This window comes from Cricetulus griseus, chromosome 9, assembly GCF_003668045.3.
Source record: "Cricetulus griseus strain 17A/GY chromosome 9, alternate assembly CriGri-PICRH-1.0, whole genome shotgun sequence".
Taxonomy (NCBI): Eukaryota; Metazoa; Chordata; class Mammalia; order Rodentia; family Cricetidae; genus Cricetulus; species Cricetulus griseus.
The window spans coordinates 8,923,585-8,948,097 of NC_048602.1; the positions used below are offsets into that span (position 1 = coordinate 8,923,585).

Here is a 24,513-nt window from a genome sequence, read left to right on the forward strand (position 1 = left end):
ATATTATGTTAGGCAAGTTTAATACTGCCAACTAAAGTTTGTGTTACTCTGGATTGCTGTGTAGGGGGCAAGAAGGGGGAAACAAAAGCCTCCGTTTAACAGAATTTAGGGGGTCTGTCTGTGTTTGGATTGATGTCCCCTGGGCCTGTTGTGCTTACAATAAACCCCTTCCTGGCTCTCAGCTTGGGTGTCTCATCCCTTGGTTATTTCCTGCAACAGTACAACTGTCAACACAAAACACAGTAAACTTGCTCTGGCCAACTGTCTCGAGTTCTTTATTGGGGTGGAGAAATACAAGCAAACAGGAGAGAATTACAGAGTACATTCTGGTCACTACGGGGGCAAAGCCAACCGGCTGGATAAACAAACACACAGCATCTGTTTAGGGTGGACCGAGACCAAGGTTGAGAAATTCAGTGAATTTAATTAAACCTTCAGGCTTCGCTCCAAACCGTGGCTACAAACACGCTTTATAAATCCCGTCGTGTGCTTCCAGACTCCTCTCCTGACCCGTGGTGGCCTGGGCACAGCAGAGAGGGTGACTTCTCTAAGCATAGGGCGGACCGAGGAGGAAGGGGAGGGCAGGCGTAGGCGAGCCCCTGCAGAGCTTAGCTCTCCGCGCTCTTCTTCGCTCTTCGTTGGCCTCAGCGGGCCATGAAGCAGACCTCGTAAGTGGGGGGGATGTTGCCAAAGCCTGAGATCTTGTGAGCGATGTCGATCTCAGCCGGAGGCACCAGAGACCGTAAGGAGAACCGCTGAAGGATGGACGTGAAGTAGAGGAAGAGTTCCATTCGGGCCAGGGCCTCCCCGACGCAGATGCGCTTTCCTGAAGAGACACGTGATGGGAAGGGGTGTGGCAGCCCCCGCGGACTCCACAGCATCTCAGCTCAGGGCTGTATCCACGATGTGGGGTCCTTATCAAGACTCACTGGTGTCCCATTGCTACTATTCAGCTACCATTCAACCACCAGCTGTCACCTAGAGGGACCTGACAGGCGGCAACTTCTTGTCTGCTCGCCCAGATTCTGCCAGAGTTAGAACCAGACAGACCGGTTCCAAAGGATCCTAGAGGGCTGGGGTGTGAACAGCAGAGCAAGGGAGCTTGGACCGGATTACACCAGTGAGAGACTGGGGTGTATGATGCGGTGATAAAACATTTGCTCAGAGTGTGTGAATTCCACCCCCAGATCAGGAAAAAAACAAAAAACCAAAAAAACAAAAAACAAAAAACCCCACAAAATAGAACTTCAAAACTCTGTTCATTTCAATTCCTCAAAGGTATTTCAAATGTCTTAGGTATCAAATACTGGTGTGATTTTTCTTTTTTTTTTTTTTTAAAGTCTAAGAATTGCATTTAAACGGGACGGTGGTGGCACATGCCTTTAATCCCAGCACTAGGGAGGCAGAGGCAGGCGGATCTCTGTGAGTTCGAGACCAGCCTGGTCTACAGAGCGAGTTCCAGGGCAGCCTCCAAAGCCACAGAGAAACCCTGTCTCGAAAAACCAAAAAAAGAAAAAAAAAAGAATTGCATTTAAGGCTGTCTTCCTGGTGGAACCGTTCCAACAGCAGGAAGGGATTAATCTCCATTTCCCGGTTGAGAATTGGACAATTCATCCAAGGCTCCAGGTGTCCCATTTAAATGACAGGATGCCAAAGCCACTCACTGGCCCACAAACTTCTGTGAGGCCAGTCTGTGGTGCTGTTTCGTATCTGTATGCACACAGAGTACAAATGCTTTTCTTCTTTTAGAATGTTTGAAAAGATTCAGAGAAAAAAGACTATTTTGTGTAAGTGAAACGAGTTTCATGTTTCAGGGCTCCCGAATAAGAATGTTTACGTTTTCACACATACATGGCCGTGCGGTCCAGGGTTACCAGTGGCTACATTTGTCCACAGTACATGGCAGATGTGCGTGGTTCAGGCAAGGATCACATATATGACTGACAAAACAGGAATCATTTTTAATTTGATACTTAACCTAACACGGTTAAGTTTACTAAATGCTTGTTCACTGCTGTTGTTGCGCTAACATTTTAATTTGTTTTCGTTGGTTTCAATTGTTTTAAAGTCAGGATCTCACGGTGAGCCCAGGCTGGCCCTTCTGCTTGAAATAATGCTGTCTTTTGAATACTGAGCTTGTGTGCATGTGCCACTATGCCCACCCACCATCGTTCAAGTGAATGATCCTAATATTCCCTGGTCTGGGATTTTAGGATTCTTGCAATTCTAGAACACAGGCCTTGGAGAGCTCTACTCTAGCACCTAGGCATAATTACCTACCAGAGGAAAAGGCCACGAAGGCATCGTTCTTCTTGAAGCGCCCTTGTTCATCCAGAAAGTGTTGAGGATAAAAAGCATCTGGGTAGCGGAAGTATTTGGGATCTCTGAGGACTGAGCCAATCAGGGGGTACACATCTGTGCCCTGGGAGACACACAGAGGCCATTAGAATTCTGCGTTGGGCAATGGGGGTGGGGTTACAAAAACAGGAAGAGAGACAGTTCAGGAAAGGACTGGACCACGGTGGGGTACAACCTCACCTTGGGCAGAAAGTAGCCTCGGAAATGAGTGTCCCGTATGACATTATGGGGGACACCCAGGGGCACAATGTCTGTCAATCTCTGTATCTCATGGATGACAGCATCAGTGTAGGGCATCTTGGCCCGGTCCTCCACTGCTGGCTTCCGGTGTGACCCAATCACCTGGTTAATCTCCTCGAGAACCTTGGCTGTGAGATGGAAGAAAATACAGCAGGAAAGTTGACAAGAAAGGCTGAGGTTCATTTTCGTTGTTCAGTCTTTGTTTTTATTTGTGCTTGGGGGGAACATGTGCCTTGTCTGTCTGTCAACAGGGCGTCACTAGGTACTTCATGTTGGACCGGGACTCACTATATGGATTTTATAGGGTTCAAAAACCATTTCTCCAGCCGGGCGTTGGTGGCGCACGTCTTTAATCCCAGCGTTCGGGAGGCAGAGGCAGGCGGATCTCTGTGAGTTTGAGACCAGCCTGGTCTACAGAGCGAGTGTCAGGATAGGCTCCAAAGCTACACAGAGAAACCCTATCTCGAAAAACAAACAAACAAGCAAAACCAAACAAACACACAAAAAAAAACCATCTCTCCATACTCAGCCTCGTATCCCTGGATTACATGTACGAGGCACATGTCTGGCTGGGGAATGTCTGTGCTGAGAGGCTAGGGCAAGTCGTGTTCTGAGTTTTGTAGATGTCATTAAGTCAAGGTGTTATTCTTTTACGCTGCAGCTTCAGGTATAAAGAAAGGAAGCTACAGATGAACAACCCATGTAGAGTTTATTTACAGGAAGAGGGGGAGGATGGGGTTGGATTGTTAGCCAACCCAAGAGGAGACAGAGAGAGAGAAGCCGGGGAGGCTGGACCTTTTAAAGGGAAGACTGCGCATGCACACTAAGGTTTCACGAATGCGCAGAGTCCTCACGAAGGCCCTAATGCGTGGCGGGTGATGTGGTGATGACATAGTACTTTTCCTGTGCGTGCCCCGCCCATCGTTAGGGGGCAGGGTCATCCAGGTGCATGTCCTTACACAAGGATCTTGAGATGAAGATTCTGTTTCTCAATCCAGGAGGATCACATGTGTTTGGATTATATTATATTATGTTTCATTATATTTAACAACAGACATCATTGGTGTTGGGATCCCTCTGGGCGTCTGCTACTCTCCTCTTTTCTATGGATGATCCCTCGACCAGGTGCTACTTCCTCGTTTCCTCCTACTCACAAGGCCTGTTTACAAATATGCAATTATCTGCCCATTACCTGGGGCTTAAGAGCATGGACTTCTATCTAAGTGACTTCCAGGGGTGCTGCTGTGGTATTTAAGTCAACTTCCCTCTGAATAAAGTTGGCATTCTCCTTGCAAGAGTGACTGGCTGTCTTGTCCGCAGATTTCCCCTCACCTGAACCCATTAGAGGTTGTAACGCTGGCCGCTACACACCGGTACTTGAACACTCATCCAGCATCGGGAGGTACACAGCCTAGATCCATGACTGCCATATGGGAATTTGGTCTTTACTTAAAAATACTAAGAAACCATGGGAGGATAATGATCAGGACAGTATGCTGAGTCCGGCTGCACTGTCGCTCACAGGGGTTGTTTATAACTCAGCCAAAGACGTGGTTTGAACTTGACTAGCACAGAGAAAGGCCAAATTGGTTTTCTTCAGCAACAAATGAATTTTGATGATTGGAGTGCCCCAACCAGATCAAACTCTAGTTTATTAGACATGAATTCTGTTTGCTATGACAAATACAGGCTACTAAGCCTCAACAGCCACAGAAAACAAATACAGGGACAGTCAGAGAGGTGAAGGCCCCAGGTTCTGAGGTCATCGAGGGAAGAGAGGCTAAGGATGTGTGGGATTGTACAATTTCAAGATTGCCGTCCTTCTGAGGAGGCACGGGAGGTACCAGATGACCTGCTCAGAGTGAAACTTACCCTCCACCTCGGGATATTTCATCATCAACAAGAATCCGTAGCGCAAGGTGGAGCTCACAGTCTCCGTGCCAGCAAAGAAGAGATTGAGGGTGGTGAGGACCAGGTTCTTGAGGTTGAATTCTGTGTTAGGGTTGCTTTTATCCTGAAAGCCAAGGAGAGCATCAAAAGAATGACCCCCTCAAGCCTTCATCTCCCCCTTTCCTTTGTGTAGAACGGGCCATTTGTGAAAGGAGGAAAGACGAGTTAAGTAAGTCCAGGAGAAACAATGCAAGCACAGGTGCTGAGGCAGGAGCATGTCTGGTGTTTCAGAGGAAGGGCAAGAGAAGGCCAGTGGACATGCAGTGTGCAAGAAGATGAAGGAGGAGGAAGCAGAATCTTGCACAATTTGAAAGTTTGAGGGGCATTAGAGCACATAGCTTTCAACTGCCAAATACTCGGGTCCCATAATGATTTATTGCCCTGGAGTTCTAATGGTCAGCACACAGGCATGCAGACTGCATCCATCCCAACATCTCATCTCAAAGACATTCAGCTTGTGATTGTGAAGTTTAAACTCCAATTTAGAGAGTGGGCTTCCAAGACTCTCAGTTCCAAGACTCTGAAGGCATATTCTGATTTGCAATCATACAGTCTGTTGTGTAGATGGCCTCAAAACTGCAAGATTTTTAAGTTTCTTTATGCTACACATTGTATATTTGAAGCCTATTTTAGAAAAAAATACAGTGTTTATATACGTGGTGTCATGAAGAACAAGGAAATTGTCCTTTGCAGCAAAATGGATAGAAGTGGTGGGATTAGCTTGCTGGAAACGAGCCAGGCACAGAGGCAATTCCTGCATGCTTTCTGTTACAGATGGGAGCTGGGAAACAGTTACTTGAAAATAGACCATGCTCACAAAGATGATGGATGTTGGTTTTGACCAGTGCATGCAGTATGCTTATAAGGAAACGAGTGCCACACGAAAGCCCACCAACATGCAATTAACCTGCGATGGCTATTCTTGGTTGTCAGCTTTAAGTGGGAAGACCTGGATCTCTAATGTGGGAAAACACACCTTCAATCCAGATCTTCTGAGGTGGCAAGATCCACCTTTAATCGGCTGGCAGCCTATATAAAGGACATGGAAGAAGGAAGCTGGCTCTCTTGGCCTGGTTGCTCTCATCCTCACTGGCAAGTGCATTCTTCACTGGCATTAGAGCGCACGTCTTCAGGATTCTTGCAGATACTGACGACCAGCTGAGGCATCCGACCTCATGGACTGCACAACTACTGGATTCTTGGACATTTTGTTTGTAGACAAACATTGTTGGCTAGCTGAACCACAGCCTGTAAGCCATCCTAATAAATCCTAAACGCACAGACACAGACAGCCAGACAGCCAGACAGCCAGACAGCCAGACAGCCAGACACACACACACACACACACACACACACACACACACACACACACACTGTAAGTTCTGTTCCTCTGTGGGCCATGACCCCACAGGTATCACATATCAGATATTTACATTGCGATTCATCACAGCAGCAAAATTACTTATGAAGTAGCGATGAAACAATTTTATGGTTGGAGGTCACCACCACACGAAGAACTGTATTAAAGAGTTGCAGCATCAGGATGGTTGAGAACCATGGCTCTAGAGAATCCTGACTACACAGTTTATGCTGACACTAATCTGATTTTATTAATTTTAAGGGAGTTTATTTGGAAGGTTCAAGTGGCTTACATTTCTATTGTTTCTACATTTTATCTGGAGATGGAAGTAAACTATATGAGACGATATTTTTCTCTTTCCCATAACAGTTGCAGGATGGGTTTGACATGGCAGGATGAAGGCTTCAGAGGACGGAAAGAATGGCGTGAGGGAAAAGTACCTGGTACATTCTGATGAGAAAGCAGTCAATGAAGTCCCTAGGGTTTGAGGGGTCAAAGGATGCCTCATTGAGCTTGACCCTGGATGCAATGAAGTCCTTGAGCTCTTCTATCAAGTCATAGAGGTGGTTGTGACTTCCTGGAAAATACTGCATGACTCCCCAGAACATGTCATATAACTGTGGGGCAGAGGCAAAGGGGTGTGTGTCAGTCATGGGTGTCGGGGACCAGATGGGCTGGGTTCTAAAGTCAGAGAGTTGGGCTCCTGTGGCTGGGGCCAAGCAGAGCTCACTCTTAATCCCATCACCAGGGAGACTGAAGAGAGAAAGATCAGCGATTCAAGGCCAACCTTGAAGGAACCAGCTTCCCTTTCGGCAGCCATAACGGTCCAACATGTGCTTCTATGACCTTGTCCTAGAAACTAGAAAGTCAGATGCCTGTCTCATGACAAGGAACCAATCAGAAGTTAGCTGGTGGCGCTATGCTTTACGACCCTGGGTGTGCTTTACGGACAAGCGCACAGCAATGACGTAGAGAGCATAGCAACCACCCTGGGAGGGCCTATGGGCCATAACAACCAGTTGACCAATCAACACAGGGCAAGCCCTCCAAGCCTGGAAGCACACCAATCGTGAGCCTGTGCGTAAGCCTGTGCGTATCCCTAGACACTCCCCTTACGCTGCCCTATAAGATCTTTTGGGAGACCCTAGGAGTGGTCTTTTCTAGCCATCCGCCATGGCGGGTGGGTGAAAGACCCGAGCTAACATGGGGTTAGCTCGTTAAATTACAATAAAGCCTCGTGCAGTTTGCAGCAAGCTCTCGAATCCGCCTAGTGATTGGGGTGACCGAGAACCTGGCCTGGGACCCCGGATACTTGAGTTTTCAGGGGTCTAACAACCTAAGCCACACAGAGACAGCCTATTTCACTAAATAGTCTACTGTTGGGACTGAGATTTGGGTGTAACCCATTGTTTGCTGAACACTTGGGCGGACTGGTCAGTGCCTCCTAGGGATGCAGAGCAGATGGCTAGGTGGTGTTCAGGAAAGGCCTGCTTGAGAATGAAGGGTGGCCACAGAGCTGACTGACTGGTGGCTGCTAAGTACCTGTGCCCAGGGCTTGCTCATCTCCACAAATGTTTCATTGATCATCTTCATCAGGTTCTGAAAGCATTTGTCCTCGTAGTCAAAGCGTTTTCCAAAGACAATGGAACAGATGACATTGGACACGGTGCGGCTCAGGTAGAAAGTGGGATCTATGGGAGCTCCTAGAGGTAGACATTGACTATGTTGGAGACAGTCACAATGAGGTAGAGAGCAAGAAAACACTCAGTGCCCAGGAACAGTCCTGGTCCCACTGCCAGCCTCCCCACCCCCACAGATCAACCGCACAAACTGTCACCCACATTCAGAGGGCCTAGTTCAGTCCCACGCAGGATCCCCAGCTGCCAGTGCAGTGTCCGTGAGCTCCCACTAACTCAGGTCAGCTATCTCTGTGGTTTTCTCCATCATGATTTTGACCCCCCCCACTTGCTCATATTATCGTTCCTCCCTCAACTTGGCATACCAAACTTTGTTGACTCCATAAGGGAGGCCTTACCCCCTCAGAGGAGTGGGTATTGGTGGGATGGGGAACATGGGGGGGGGAGAAGGGGTGGGAGGGGAACTGGGACTAGTATGTAAAATAAAAAAATGTAAATAAAAATTGTTTTGCCAGAAGAAGAAAAGAAGAAGAAGAAGAAGAAGAAGAAGAAGAAGAAGAAGAAGAAGAAGAAGAAGAAGAAGAAGAAGAGAGAAAAGAATTCACTCAGTGTTGGCACAAAGTCTGCTGCTTAGCGGTATGCTTGAGTGCCTGTTTTCATATCTGAGTCTAGTTTTCCCAAACTACAACCTGGTTTGGAAATCTCCTAATTGATCTGTGAGTGTTCAATATGACAACGCTTGTAAAAATGCCTGGCATGGCTCCTGGCTTGGAATAAACACCCAAGTTCAGCATGATCTTTTTGCCACCGTTGCCTGAGTGAATTTGTGGTGGATGCAAAGTAATAGAAGACACATCTGGAAAAAAGAAAAACAAACAAACAAACAAACACCCAAGGTCACCCGAGGGGCTGGAGAGACAGCTCTGCGCTTAAGAGCACTGGTTGCTCTTGCAAAGGACCCAGGATTAATTCCCAGCACCCACAAGGCAGCTCACAACCATCTGTACCTCCAGTTCTCAGAACCGTCTGGGAGCACCAGGCATGTACACGGTTACACAGACATATGTGAAGCAAAACACCTGCACACATAAAATAATAACACAACTTACAAAAGGATTCAGTCCAGGTCTACCAAAAGAAAAATCCATTTAACTTATTAAGGAATTCTTCCTGGGGATGGGGAGAAGGCATCTCAGCAGACAGGTCATTTGCCACATAAATGGGAGTTAGACTCCTAAGCACCCAGATGAGTGCTTTATATATATGAGTGCTTATATGAGTGCTTATGAGACTTTTTAAAGCTGGGAGGCTTTAAAAAGTGTCGCAGCTCGTCCCTGATTCAGCCCTTGAGAGGTGGAGATGAAGGGACCAGCTCCCCATTTCGGCAGCCATGACAGTAACGTGCTCGCCATGACCTTGCCTTGGTCACTAAGAGGTCAGATGCCTGCCTCGTGGCAAGGAACCAATCAGAAGTTAGCTGGCGGCGCTATGCTTTATGGCTCTGGGTATGCTTTACGGACAAGTGCACAGCAATGACATGCAGAGCATAGCAACCACCCTGGGAGGGCCTATGGGCCATAACAACCAGTTGGCCAATCAACACAGGGCAAACCCTCCAAGCCTGGAGGCACACCAATCCTGAGCCTGTGCGTACCCCTAGACACTCCCCTTACGCTGCCCTACAAGATCTCTATGCAGCCACTTTGAGCTGTCTTTGCTAGCCATCTGCCCTGGCGGGTGGGTGAAAGACCCGAGCTAACATGGGGTTAGCTCGTTAAACAACAATAAAGCCTCGTGCTGTTTGCATCAAGCTTTCGAATCTGCCTGGTGATTGGGGTGGCCGAGGTCCTGGGCTGAGACTCCGGAGGCCTGAGTTTTCTGGGGGGTCTAACAGAGACAGGTGTTCTCTGGGAAAAGCAGGCTAGCTAGATTTGTGCTATTGAAGCATTCTGGATTCAGTGATGATTCACCAATAGCTCAGTAAATACAGGTGAGAGGGATGGAGAAGACAACTGCCGTCAACCCCTGGCCTCCACACATATGTGCACTCATGTGCAAGCACAGGTGCATGCATGTGCCCCCGTGCGTGTGAGCGTGCCTATGCACACGCATACACATGGAAAAAGGAGTTATTTCGCTAGGTCTCAGATGTGTTATCTGTAAAATGGGATCATGGTCAATTAATCGGTGTGGGGGTCAATTTCTCCAGAACCATGCTCACATTCACCGTGTACAACACAGCAGATAACCAGTTTCTGGAGGTAGAGACCTTTCAAAGCCATGGGTGGACTCCTTGTTCGTTTACAGAGTCCAGACAAGGAACCTCTGATGTAAAACGCTGCATGACTATATCTCTTTATCTATTTGTTTCTTTTTTTTTGTTAAAAGATTTTATTTATTTATTATGTGTACACCATTCTGCCTCCACATATGCCTGCATGGCGGAAGAGGGCACCAGATCTCATTACAGATGGTTGTGAGCCACCATGTGGTTGCTGGGAACTGAACTCAGGACCTCTGGAGGAGCAGCCGGTGCTCTTAACCTCTGAGCCATCTCTCCAGCCCCTATCTATTTGTTTCTATATTGCTCAATCTTTGCCTTTTCTTTCTAGACTCTACTGGCTCCATACCTTATTTTAGGCATCTTTAAAAACTGCAATAAGAGATGGGCGTTGGTGGCGCACGCCTTTAATCCCAGCGCTTGGGAGGCAGAGGCAGGCGGATCTCTGTGAGTTCGAGGCCAACCTGGTCTCCAGAGAGAGTGCCAGGATAGGCTCCAAAGTACACAGAGAAACCCTGTCTCGAAAAACCAAATAAATAAATAAATAAATAAATAAAAATTAAAAATAAAACTGCAATAAAACCAACAAAAAAAATCACACACAAAAAACTCTGTTTTGTGTTGACCTACTCCTGGGCATGGGGGCCTCTCTGGAGGGTGGCTGATATTAACCGCTGACACTCCCTTGGAGAAAACTGCTTTTCCCTTTCCAGCAGGCATCGATTACAAAGAGCTTCTTGCTAAGGGTGTTTGTTTGTTTTGACTTTCACTGTTTTCTTTTATTTTGAAAGGAAGAACACGAGGTTGGGTGGATATGGAGTTGGGGATAATCTGGGAGGAGCTGGGAGGGAAAAATATGATATAAATATATTGTAATTTTTGAGAGAAAAAAATTGGAATCTAGTAAAATACCCAAGAGAATTGTTTTCCTGAAGAAAGCGTGTGTGTGTGTGTGTGTGTGTGTGTGTGTGTGTGTGTGTGTGTGTGTGTATTAGCTGAAGCAATTTCAAAGCCAGCCTGGCTGCCTAGTGAAACCATGCCACCCCCCCCACCACACACACACACCAGGGGTGGGTGGGAGTAAAGACCTTCAAAAATGAACCATTTCTAAGCATTTTTTTTTTTCAGAGTGATATGACTATGCCTACCACTGACAAACGATACTCTTTTAAAAATCCTCTTATAATTGATTTTCATTTGTGGGTAGGTGTTTTGCCTGCATGTATGTCTATGGACTACATGCATGCCTGGTACAGACCAGGGCACTTGGATCCCCTGAAACTGGAATTACGGACTGTTGTGAGCCTCATGTGAGTGCTGGGAATAAAATTCAGATCTCCAGGAGGAACAGTCAGTGCTCCAGCAGCTGAGCCATCTCTCCAGCCCCCAAAACTGTACCTACCCTTAAAAATGGTGAAGACGGTAAGTTTTGTGCTGTTTTCTTCATCACAATGAAGCCTATATGATGTAGCAATAGTTGATTCTTTCTCTGAAAAGATGCAAGCTCACCCAACACTGGAATCCTGTACACAAGCTCACCCAACACTGGAATCCTGTGCACAAGCTCACCCAACACTAGAATTCTGTACACAAGCTCACCCAACACTAGAATCCTGTGCACAAGCTCACCCAACACTAGAATCCTGTGCACAAGCTCACCCAACACTAGAATCCTGTGCACAAGCTCACCCAACACTAGAATCCTGTACGGTTTCTAGAGCTGCAGACACCTGAGATCCACTGATTCTAGCATTTCTAGAATCTCTCAGAACCTCACTGGAAATCCCTATGAACCCTTAATGCTTTACATTCCTTACTATTTCTGGTCTCTGTCCCACCTAGTCGTTCCCCCCTCCCCCCCGCCCCACCATAAACTTAGCTCTCTGTAAACACCCAGTCACCCGATGTGGCCTCCATACCTTTGACTTTATGGATTTCTTCCAGGAGGTAGCCAGCCTCCTCCTGGATCCGCTCCTCAATGGTTCGCTTTCCCATCCCTAAGTTTCGAAGGATGGCCAGGGAAAAACGCCGAAGCACCTTCCATCGTTCTCCATTGGACAGAGCTAAACCTGCCAGAATGTCAATGGTCAAGCCCCTGCCTCCGCCCCCTCCCCTTTATGCTCTCAAGTCTGTGGTAGACACGAGTATGAAAGCTGAACCTTCCAGACTCAACGGGAAATCAAGAATCCCTCTGAAACAGTCCGGGATGAAGGAAAAGGGAACAAAGCTTGGAATAAATCAGGGAGAGAGCAAGGAAGTTTTCTTATGGGCCAGAGAGCGAGCTGTGGCTGGGTTAGTTTTGTGTTTAATGCCTAGAAAAGTAGAAGAGGTAAGGATGGAATGCCATATAGAGAATTCCTTAAATGGAAATGTTGATTCTATTTTCTGGGCACCATTGCACTATCCAAACATGCGTGTGTGTGTGTGTGTGTGTGTGTGTGTGTGTGTGTGTGTGTGTACAGATGCTCACAACTGTACATCAATGTACAGTCGCCTTGCATGAAGACTAAAGCAAAAATCACCTGTCGTGTGGATTGGTGAGCGGCTTGGACATTTAATGAGATCATTTTAGAATATATTGATAAAGGAAAGGAAGAGTGGGATGATGGGGTTCAGAGGAGAGAATCAGATCCCCTGGGACTGGAGATATGGATGGTTGTGAGCCCCATGTGAGTGCTGGGAACCAAACCCAGGTCCCCTAGATGAGCAGCTAGTGCTCCGGACTGGAACGGTGCACGGTGTGATAAATGGGTGGGTAGATGGCTCTCTGTCTGGTTAGCGGGCTGGATAGAGCTGAGGATGAAAAGTGTTAGTGGATAGAGGGGTTATCCGGAGCAGATAGCGGCTAGAAGAAAAGGTGGATGGATGGATGGATGGATGGATGGATGGAAGACCAGGTAGATGGAGAAATGGAAAGTGTGTGAATGACTCCCTACATGAATCAAAGTATGAGCGGTTCATGGATCCGCAGAACATTGCAAGAAATAGGAGTAATAGGATGGAAAGATGTTTGCATGCAGAGGATAAAGAATGCATTTTGATGGATTTACAGAATGATGGGTAGAATTGAGAAAAATGTATATTGACATAAGGATAGATAGGTAGACAGACAGACAGACAGGTAAAAAGAGGGATGTGAGCTTGCCTGTGTTTGGAGGATGCAGGCAAGTAGGAGTGATTGCATAGGTAACACTAAACAAAAGTATTCCTGCCTGGCGTTGGTGGCACATGCCTTTAATCCCAGCACGCAGGAGGCAGAGGCAGGAGGATCTCTGTGAGTTCGAGGCCAGCCTGGTCTCCAGAGCGAGTGCCAGGACAGGCTCCAAAGCTACACAGAGAAACCCTGTCTTGAAAAACAAACAAAACAAAAACCCAAAAACCAAAAACAAAATTCCTAAATTGCAGGTGCTGTTGACCCATGTGACCTTCATATGGGCAGATAGGAAGTAAACTTGGCTGTGAAGGCTTTGGTGGGGGGTACACAAATAATACCACACAGTAATTCATTAAGAGCAGAAAAATAACACTATAAGCACTTTAGAGTCCAAATTCTGGAAATCAAAAATGAAGTCGCCCTCACACGTACTGTGTGGCATTACCTAAACTTTCTCCAAAATTAGCAGAGCGTCCATTCCCTTCTCCGGGGAGTCAATGCAGGTGACTCGTGAATCACAACCAGAGATCCCTAACACAGAGTGTGCTGCAATCATTTCTGTTCTCAGTGCGGTCACTTACCATGACCTTGGAAGTTCTTCTCTATTGTAGGCATTTCACCACGGCCACTGAAGTCATCTGCTTGGTCTACCAGGGCCTCCTTCACAGCCTCGTGTCCATACAAGACAACCACTGGCCTCGGGCCAAAGTAGACAGTGAACACAGAGCCATATTTTTTCTGGAGCTGGGAGTAATGGAGATATCGAGGGCAGGAGTAAATTGCAATCAAGGAGATGTAGAGGGCAGAGGTTGTAGGAGGATGAAAAGGTAGACTAGAGGAAGGTCCTGGGTTTGGAAGGGCTATTGGGGATTAAAAAAAAAAATCAAATTGATTCCTGTGACTTGGACAGGAAATGTTGCTAATTTTGTTCATCTTAGTTTTGCTTGTAAAACAATGGACTCGGAATAGCTCAACTCTGCGATCCACACCTTCTTCTCTTTGAAATGCTAGGTTTCTAGCATCGCAAAAGTCTAAAACGATTTGAGAACAAAAGTTATGCTTAAAGAACCGAGAGTCCTCAAATCATTAGACTGTGATCCAGAGTCCCGAGAAGAGGGGGGTTGTTCTAGTGAACCCAGAATCTAAGAATTTTTTCCCCCTTTGATGCTAGAATTCTGTAATTTAAGTCTCCTAAAATTTCTTTCTGAGTCTGTGTTTAGGAAGCATGAGTTCTTGTGTGCACTCAGCTATGCCGTTTGTTCCCTTCATTGGCTATAAGAAGAAATGGGCGCACTCACCTTCAGGAAGGATTGGAATATGGCATCGATGCGGACTTGTAACAGGTTCCCCAAAAACGGTATTGGTGTGGGGCCAGGGGGCAGCATCCCCCGCTTACTGGTTCTCTTCCAAGCAAGCGAGATGAGCAGGCAGGACAAAAAGAGTACCATAAAGATGCCGAAGGCCCCTCCCAGAGCCATGGTGCTAAGTCAAGGGCTTGCATCCTTGGATCCAGATCCTGCCTAAATAGCTTCTAGGAGATCAGTTTGTACTGAAATCTGAACCCTGTGGGAGTCACACTCGCCCTGTATTCTGCCATCAGGAGGCAGATCACTTGGTGGGTGTGGAGTTATGTAATTTGTAATCTCTCACCTGCACAGAGGTATATTGAATTCACCCAGGAAAACTCTGCAAGGGGTTATCTTCTTTCTTCCCATTTCAAGTTTCCCAACTGTCCCTCAAGCTTCATATTATTTGCGGCATCTGAGAAGCTATTTGTTTATAGGGAATCTGCACACACTATAGACTTTCCTACATTATCTTGCCACGTGAACTTTCCTCCTTCAGACCTTTGTTTCTGGTTCACAGAATGGTACTTCCTTGGGTATTCCTTTCACCTGTCCAAAGAATGCCAGGGGCAAGATGTTTCCTTTCCTAGTTTAGCACAACCAAGGACATTATGAAAACAGCCCCTGAGACTTCCCACTCAGTAGTGAAGACTACTGTGGTGTGTGTGTGTATGTGTGTGTGTGTGTGTGTGTGTGTGTGTGTGAGAGAGAGAGAGAGAGAGAGAGAGAGAGAGAGAGAGACAGAGAGACAGAGACAGAGACAGAGAGAGAGACAGAGACAGACACAGAGACAGACACAGACACAGACACAGAAAGACAGACACAGAGAGACAGACACAGAGAGAGACAGAGACAAAGACAGAGAGACAGACACAGAGAGACAGAGACAGAGAGACAGAGAGACAGACACAGAGAGAGACAGACACAGAGAGACAGACACAGAGAGAGACAGACAGACAGAGAGAGACAGAGAGACAAAGACAGAGAGAGAGAGAGAGAGAGAGAGAGAGAGAGAGAGAGAGAGAGAGAGAGAGCATGTGGAGTTGGAAGGAAGTTGTAGGGACATTGGACAGGAATCGGAGAGGAGAGAATAGGGCAGGGATGTAATCCAAACACATTATATTCAAGCATGAAGAAGTAAACCAAGTTTCATACAAGTTCTTATCTTGTATAATGAAAATTAGATTATGTTGATTTGTCCAGACTCCGTGATGTGACGTCTAAGATGCAGAGAGCCCCTCAGGTCCTCGCCATATGGATAGGAGTCACCATGAGATTTGCCATCTAGCATTAACTGTTCTTAAAAATCTCAACAGTTCCTGGCTCTTTCATGCCCAATGTCTGCAAAACTTCTTTCCTGTCCCCAGCCACATCCACAGGCGATTGCTCTCTTTCTCTGTGTCCTGGCACCATCAGGCAGATCTGAGCCTGTCCTCGGATGTCTGGCTTCTCACCTTTGGAAACGGAGTTCCTTTTATTTACCTGCAGGTTCCGAGAACAGAGCTTGAGTCAGGCATGGTACCGTGACTGTAATCTTAGCAGCTAAATCAGGATCGAGGGCCAGCCTGGGGCTCTGTGGTAAGAACTGGACAGGGAGGATGATGAAGATTTAGCTGGTTAAGCTGAGGTGTCCCATGTCCTCAGAAGTGGTGGGAAATCAAGGGCAGACTGGATGTGTCACTTTGTCTCAGGTCTGCCGCTAGGAGACTTCTCTTTCTTTCTAAAGAAACCAGAAAAAACAATTAGCTTCACACCCCCTTCCATGGCTCCTGTGGCCTTTAGCTGTATTCTGCCTTTCCTCACTTTTCCACATGCTATCCTAGACACACGCACGTACACTTGCTTACATATATAAATGCATACATGATAGAAATTTGTTTCGGATATTCCCCCCCCCCCAAAAAAAAACCAAACAACAACAAACACCCCGCCTCAAAATACAAAAAAAAAAAAAAAAAAAAAAAGAAAAGAAAAGAAAAGAAAAGAAATCAGGCTGCCATCTAACCCAGAGATTTCACTCCTGGGCGTACCTCACCATGGAGATACTTACGACTCCATGATCATTTCTGTTCTATCCACTACAGCAAGGAAATGGAACCAACGGGGCCGTTCATCAACAGGTGAACGGATAATGAAAGCCAAGTGTATATAGAAAATTGAATCCTGTTCAGCTGTAAAAGAAAAATAAAGCCAAAAAATCTGCAGGGAAATGAATGGATTTAGAATATACAGTATTAACTGAGGCTGTACAGGCTGAGAGAGAAAACTAAAACTCTCATCTGCGGGGGCCTAGGATGACTTTCATAGGGTAGAGAGTCAGCTCCAGGGTCTCCCCTGACTTTTAGTTTCATTTTGCCCCCCTTTCTCATGACCCTCCCTAACACACACACACACACACACACACAGAGAGGTGTGATCTCTTAATTCTGCTATGGTTGTGTTGACGCAGTGTGGATGGGTGTGCATAGTGATAGCTGTGTCTTGTCTACCCAATTACAAATGAATGGACCTTGTACTGGCTACTCTTCTGTCACCTTGACACACGGACTAGAGTTATTAGAAAGGAGGGGCCTTGATTGATAAAATGCCTCCATTAGTTCTGGCTATGAGGCATTTTCTTAATTAGTGATTGATGGAGAAGGGGCAGTCCATTGTGGGCAGTGTTATTTATCCCTGGTCTGGTGGTTCTGAGTTTAGAAGAAAGCAGGCTGAGCAAGTAATAGGAAACCAGCCGGAAAGCAGCATCCCTCCACGGCCTCTGCATCAGCTCCTGCCTCCAGGTTCCTGACCTGTTTGAATTTCCTGTCCTGACTTCCTTCAGTGATGAACAGCAATGCTAAAATATAAATAAAACCTTTTCTCTTCAACTTGCTTTTTGGTCATGGTGTTTCATCGCAGCAATAGAAAGCCTAACTAAGACAGACCTAGAGAAAGTAACTTTCATACGTCTCTCCTCAGCAGTGTGTGTGTGTGTTTGTGTGTGTGTGTGTGTGGGGGGGGGACTTGAACTCACAACTAGAAGCAAACCAAAGAGAAGTAATGATTGCAGAATGCCTGCTTCCTAGTTAGCATCAATTGTCAACTTGACACAGCCCAGAGTGGTCTTGTAGGAGTCTTGGGAGTTTTGGGGAGTGCCTCCGTTAATGGGCTTGGAGTCATGTCTGTGAGGGTGTTTTTTGTTTGTTTGTTTGTTTATTTTGTTTTGTTTTTATTGCTAATTGATATAGCAGGGCTCAGCTCTCTGTGGGCCGTGTCACCCCTAGGCAGGTGGTTTTGGGTCATATAAGGAAACCGAATGAACACAAGCCAGAGGTAGCAAGCCAATAAGGAGCTTCCTTACATAATCTCTGTTTTATTCCTGCCCTGACTTCCCTCAGGGATGAACTGTGACCTGGAGGTGTAAGCCAAAAAAGCAAAGTCCTTCCTTACAGCAGCAGCAGCAACAGCAAAATAGAACCACCCGAAACAGAAGCACACAGGGAGGGAGGTTATGGAAGCCATCCCCTGAGGGAGACAGAGAACAAGACCCAAAAGAAACCCAGAGGAAAGAGGCACAAGAAACGTATCAGGGTGATGTCAACATTGAGCTGAGCGACACTGCCCATGCAACAGAGATTTTTTTCCAGGGTGAGGAATGAATGCCAAGCAGGAAAAAAAAAAAAAAAAAAAAAAAAAAAAAAAAAAAAAAAAGGCAAGAGAAAATCCAAAGACACAGAGAGTAGAGTTAGCATTGGGGAGAAAAATGTCTCCGAGATTTATAAAGTGATGCCACTGAGAACAGATGCCAGAGGGGCAGGGCCCAGCTCCCCCCACCACACCCCAAATAAAACCAACCCTGATGGGGAGAAGTCTAGATGAAAAGTTAGAAGAGAAAAGATGGAAAAGAGCGATGAGCTGACTGGACAGAGACGACTTAGATGTCTGAGCCGTTAAAGTGTTTGCTGCATAAAGCTGATGAGCTGAATTGCATCCCTAGAACCCACGTGAAGGGGGAAGGAGAGAACTGACTCCCACTGGGTCGTCCTCTGGCCTCCACATGTGGCACAGCCCCCTCCCAACACCACAGACCTGCCCACACAAGAATAATCCAGAAATGTGTTTGTGTGTGACTGTGAGCTTTGCATCTCTTAGAGTAGGGCTGCCTCCTTCCCAAATGCTGGCTGCCACATTCGTTATGACCTCAGCAACCTCTGTCCATAAGAGGTCTCCAGCCTCATCTGGGGAAATATTCCTCTCCACGTAAGCCCGTTTGGTCGCGTTCTGCTCTGCTGCCGTTCCTGTTACACAGGGCGATAGCAGTTGAGGAAAGATGAACACAGGACAGACCCAAGAACAACTTCTTCACCATGGGGTAGGGCAGAGCCACTTCTCTCTGAATTCTTACATTTCCTGCTCTACAGGCTCTGTGACAACCCACGTCCTAGATTTGCATTTCTTTGTGGCTGTATTTTCCAAATGCCTGGAGCCTGGTACCTCACAAGTTTCTCAAAAGTTTATGATTCCCCTTCCAAGCTTCTAATGATATCGAACTAGTAGCAAATAATGCCAGAAAGCAAGCGCGCGTGGGCGCTTGCACACACACACACACACACACACACACACACACACACACACACACATACACACGCACACACAGAGGTGGGGGCCGTGCATACATGCATTTCCCCCTTGTTTGAAGAAAAGTCTTAGTAAGAGTAGTGGGATGATAAGTAGGAGCACAGTAAGGAAAGGAAGGAAGAAGGAAACCATGGGTGTGTAACTTAGGGATAATGACACTGGATATTCAGGAAGAACGCAGGGAAAAGTAGCTTCGTATATCAGAGTTTCAGTGTGTGTGTGTGTGTGTGTGTGTGTGTCTGTGCATGTATATGCAAACTCAGGTCTGTGCTCACATATGTTTGTACATGTGTGTATGTACGTGTGTGAGCGTACGCACGACCTCATGCTTGTGTAAAGGAATATTGCCCAATATCGTGCCCCTTTCAAGGCTCAGGTATAATTGTGCAAGATGGAGCAGAAAGATCATAAGAGCCAAAGGTGGGTGGGTGGCCATGATGAGACCGTGTTTTCTGGACACGACAGGGCACTTGCACACAATAGTTGTGACAACGTGCATGAGGCTGATGAAAAGATGGAGCCAGACAAAAGCCTAGCTTGGGATGTAGGAGGTGGCCACAAAGGCCACCACTATCTGCAGAGCTGTTGGCAACTGATATCTGCTGGAAGAGAGGAAAAGTCAGTTTTCTTTATGGTTGTAGCCCCTGAGATGCTATCCACGATCCAGTAGGTCCAGTACTCATTCACACACTAATAGCCCTAAGTGGATTTAAAAAAAAAAAAAAAAAGGCATAAAATGGTGAGGGAATAAAGTGAGGGGATGGGAAGAAATCGGAGGGGAAGGAATGGGGAGGGACTTGATCAAAACACATTATAAGAAATTCTCAAATAATAAAAACGACGCATTACATAACAGTTCAGATACACAGTTTTAGAAGATGCTAGATACAGACTAAAGAGGAAAGGTTGTGGCTAACCAAGCATGTCATATAATGCCCGAAGTTATGAATGACAGCTTTAGGCTAATCTTCCCTGATATTAGGCACAACGCTAACAGGTCTTTCATGAACACAGGAAAACTGAACAGAGCTGTTGGATAATAACATGTTCATCTTGATGATACCATGCTACTGACAGAACATTGACACGACATTAAGGGATCCCCATAACATATACAATTTCAACATGCGTTTACCCACAGAAAACCTTTATTATTCTTTATTCTTATTTAAGTAGGGGAGATCTGACTTAAATCCTCTCTTGGACCATCTTCACATGCAACTTTTCAAACTTGTCTAATTATTCTAGTATAAAATTATATCTTGAAAAAGCCAGTCTGTGATTCCTCCACCCCCCTACCCCAGGTCCCTTTCAGAAACTACGAAAGTAATTTCAAGTGCAAAAGATAGCACAAAGCTTTTATTTGTTTATTTTGGTTTCAGTTAGGGAAGGTAAAAATCAGAGAACTGGATGCTAAGCAGAACCAAGCATTTCTGAGAAACAACTAGTGAAGACTCAATTAACTCATGGGTAGTTATTCTAGTGAGAAACAGAACCCTTGATGTTTGGACCTATTGCATGAAAAGTAAAGAAGAACCTTTCTAACCTGGACCAGATCATTAATGATTAAGAACATCAAAGCTGAGCAGACTCTGTCAACATTTCAACATTTCTCAATTTCTGGTTGTGAGCCCAACCTTTAACAGCGGAGCTATCGCTCCAGGCCATATTTCTCAATTTCTACCCAAACTCAGAAACTATAATCAAAGCCAAGCAAGGCTCACTCTCCAAGTTTTATCTTTCATTCGCCTCTTTCATAGCCTCAAACAAGTTGGGACTTTACCTAAGGATAAGCCCCCACCTCCTCTGCCTTCCACCGCTGCCTCCATGTCCCCACCCCCACCCCATACCCCGCCTCCTCTCTCCGTACAAGATCAAAAAATGTTCACATGGATGCTGAAATGGTCTTTATCTAACTATGCAGTTCTTTCATCACGGCTATCTTCAAATGAATCAGCAAATATTTTTTAGGACTTCTTGATTCCAGCATCCAACACGGTAAATATAAATGTCACCTACAAAGTGTCGCCTGAGCAAAGGCTATTTGCAGAGATAATCGCAAAGAGAAACCGAGAAGATGGGCTGGGTCCTATGGAGCTCAGCAATAGAGCAACCGTCGTGCATGTGCAAAGCCATTGGGTCCCACTCCCAGAATTAGAAATAGAAAGCACAGACAGACAAAAAGCAAAGGTGCTGACTGGGGGTGAGAAGACTCCTGTAATTTCAGCTCTAGTTAGACATAGCCAGGGAAGAACAATTTTTTCAAGCCATCCGGGCTATGTAGAAAGTTGCAGACCAGCCTGAGTTGTGTGAGAACCTGCTGTGAGATGAGAAGAGTGGAAAGAAAGGGGATGGGAACAGATGGGGAGCCGGAGGCGGCTACAGCTAGAACCAAACAAAACAAATAAACAACATAAAAACCAGGAGCGCCAGTGCAGCTGCTAACCAATAACCAAGAAAGCACCACGCAATATGAAATGAACATGACGGGAGTCAACACATGCTTTTCAATAATAACTCAGTTATCCATGAGAACACAAGGAGAAAAAGGCTTCTGGTGCCTCTGGTCTTCTTACTACAAGCAGACTAAATGAAGACTATTTTTTTTTAAAGATTTTTATTTATTTATCATGTACACAACATTCTGCTTCCTTGTATATCTGCACACCAGAAGAGGGCACCAGATCTCATAACGGATGGTTGTGAGCCACCATGTGGTTGCTGGGAATTGAACTCAGAAAGAGCAGTCAGTGCTCTTAACCTCTGAGCCATCTCTCCAGCCCCGAAGACTATTTATATATGTCAGAGACTTCCTCATGAGCCCTTCCATGATTCTGAACCACAGGTGCAGGAGGAGAGCAAAGATAAGGACTGCTTCTGAGAGCTTTCTGTTTGACCTGACCCAGAGAGACACAGCCGACTTTGAAACACAAGATTTTGACTCTGAAAAGGAGATCTCACAGATTTCATTGGCTTCTGGAGTCACTTTGACGACCAAGGAGACAAGATTTCTGCATGGTTTATCTCCTGGTCCAGGAGTTTTATCAAGTACTTGAAGTCAGATGAGAGTGGGATTTACAAGAGCAGATGTCCTGGGTATTTTTTTTTTTCTCGCTGTGGATCAATATTTGGGCTACAGGCTTGAAGAGGCATCAAGGAACATAGCTGGGTTTTCTATGGGACTCTGGAGTTCACATTGTCGTCTCTCTAAATCCTTTCTCTTTAGTTACAGAATTTTTCATTTGTTTGTGATCTTTCATTATTTAAATGTTTAACAACAACATTTACCATGCAGCATATTTTTATAATTTATTTTATTTTTGCTTTATGTGCATTGGTGTTTCGCCTCCATGTATGTCTATCGAGGGTGTCGAGGGTGTCGGGTCCCCTGGAACTGGAGCCACAAATGATACTGAACTGCCATGTGGGTGCTGGGAAATGAACCCAGGTCAGCCAGTGCTCTTAAATCCTCTCTCCAGCCCCTATACAATATATTTTAATCATTTTTCTCTGCTCACAACTCATCCCAGATCCTACCCAACTTCATGTTTTTTTCTCCTTCTCAAAACAAAAAGTGAAAATCAAAGCAAACAAAAAACAAAACAAAACCAATAGGAGGGATTCCCTGGTTTTGTGTGTGTGCACTTTTTGTTTTGCCTCGTTTTGTTTTGGCTGAAGAATTTATACCTTCTTCCATGCAAGAAAAACTTGGGAGAGGGACCCTGGGGGCATATTGCAGGGTTTACAATTGTAAGACCCTTGGAAAAGCTAAGCCTTCCAGGATCTTAGCCCAGGACCGAGGCCACCCCAATCACAGAATGGAGGCGAAAGCTTGATGCAAATTGCATAAGGCTTTATTGTAGTTTAACGAGCTAACCCCATGTTAGCTCGGGTCTTTCACCCACCCGCCATGGCGGAAGGCTCGAAAAGACAGTTCGAAGCCGCTGCATACAGATCTTTATAGGGCAGTGTAAGGGGAGTGTCTAAGGGTACCCACAGGCTCACGATTGGTGTGCCTCCAGGCTTGGAGGGCTTGCCCTGTGTTGATTGGTCAACTGGTTGTTATGGCCCATAGGCCCTCCCAGGGTGGTTGCTATGCTCTCCGCATCATTGCTGTGCACTTGTCCGTAAAGCACACCCAGAGCCATAAAGCATAGCACCACCAGCTAACTTCTGATTGTTTCCTTGTCACGAGGCAGGCATCTGACTTTCTAGTGTCTAGGACAAGGTCATAGAAGCACGTGTTCGGCTGTTATGGCTGCCAAAAGGGAAGCTGGTCCCTTTACAATCATGAGTCCTCCTTACATGAGTGATGCCGAGTTAGGTCAAGTCACTTTACCCAGCCAGGACTTGGTTTCTTCACTTGCACAGCTAGCAGTGATAACAGATAACATTCTGCTCCATGGAGGCTGCATTGCATCAAATAAGAAAAGATAACGGGTCACTGTGGCCGTGTACTTAGTAACTGCTGTGTTGGCATCACCACCTGTGTCTACTGTGGGGGACCGAATATCAAGTCCCAGGTTCTGGCCACCATAACAGCGGTGGCACCAGGAAACTCCGGCCCACTATTGTATTGTTAATGTCAGCAGGGGTACTTTTGTTTACCATGGCCTGAGGGTAATATGCCTCTTATTTGCATCTATGTGCCTAAGCATCTGAATAGGCCCTCACCTGGGCGGAGAATCCAGAGGTATGTGAGTATATATGGGTATATATGGGGACAGAAGGTTAGGAGCAAAGCGGCCAGGGCAGTGAGAAGAAAAAGAGAGAAATGGTTGCCTCGTAGTATTAGCAGGATGGTTAAGAGACACCAGAAAAGACGGCTAATAAACAAATGACTCTAGTTCTACAACATGGAACTGAGAGCTCTCTGAAGATGACAAGATGCCTGTGTTTGGTCTTTATTGCCGTTGGGTTCCTAGAAGCTTCCAGGTCCACACACCCCCACTTAGGCCGAACCTCATGGCTGTCGTGGGTTAAAGCTGAGACAAGCCAGGTCACGACAGTCTACTTACTGTTAGACCCCCCGGAAAACTCAAGTATCCGGGGTCCCAGGCCACGACTTCGGTCACCCCAATCACCAGGCAGATTCGAGAGCTTGATGCAAACTGCACGAGGCTTTATTGTAATTTAACGAGCTAACCCCATGTTAGCTCGGGTCTTTCACCCACCAGCCATAGAGGATGGCTAGAAAAGACGGCTCCTAGGGCCTCCCAAGAGATCTTATAGGACAGCGTCTAGGGGTACCCACAGGCTCACGATTGGTGTGCCTCCAGGCTTGGAGGGCTTGCCCTGTGTTGATTGGTCAACTGGTTGTTATGGCCCATAGGCCCTCCCAGGGTGGTTGCTATGCTCTCTACGTCATTGCTGTGCGATTGTCCGTAAAGCACACCAGAGTTGTAAAGCATAGTGCCACCAGCTAACTTCTGATTGGTTCCTTGTCACAAGGCAGGCATCTGACTTTCTAGTGTCTAGGACAAGGTCATAGAAGCACGTGTTCAGCCGTTATGGCTGCCAAAAGGGAAGCTGGTCCCTTCACTACTATGTCTCATTTCTTCATGCCCGTC

The 24,513-nt window shown here is 46.2% G+C and overlaps 1 protein-coding gene across 1 annotated transcript; it reads right to left on the minus strand.

Annotated features, from left to right (window-relative positions):
* Positions 1-334: 334 nt before the first annotated feature.
* Positions 335-14,458, minus strand: LOC100764865 (cytochrome P450 2G1). The gene is made up of 9 exons (XM_027430621.2): positions 14,279-14,458; positions 13,562-13,724; positions 11,746-11,895; positions 7,451-7,611; positions 6,349-6,525; positions 4,471-4,612; positions 2,539-2,726; positions 2,281-2,422; positions 335-826 (listed from the first exon to the last, which is right to left on the minus strand). Exons 1-9 carry the CDS (start codon positions 14,456-14,458, stop codon positions 645-647), a joined length of 1,485 nt encoding a protein of 494 aa, XP_027286422.1. The 3' UTR covers positions 335-644.
* Between the last annotated feature and the right edge of the window lie 10,055 nt (positions 14,459-24,513).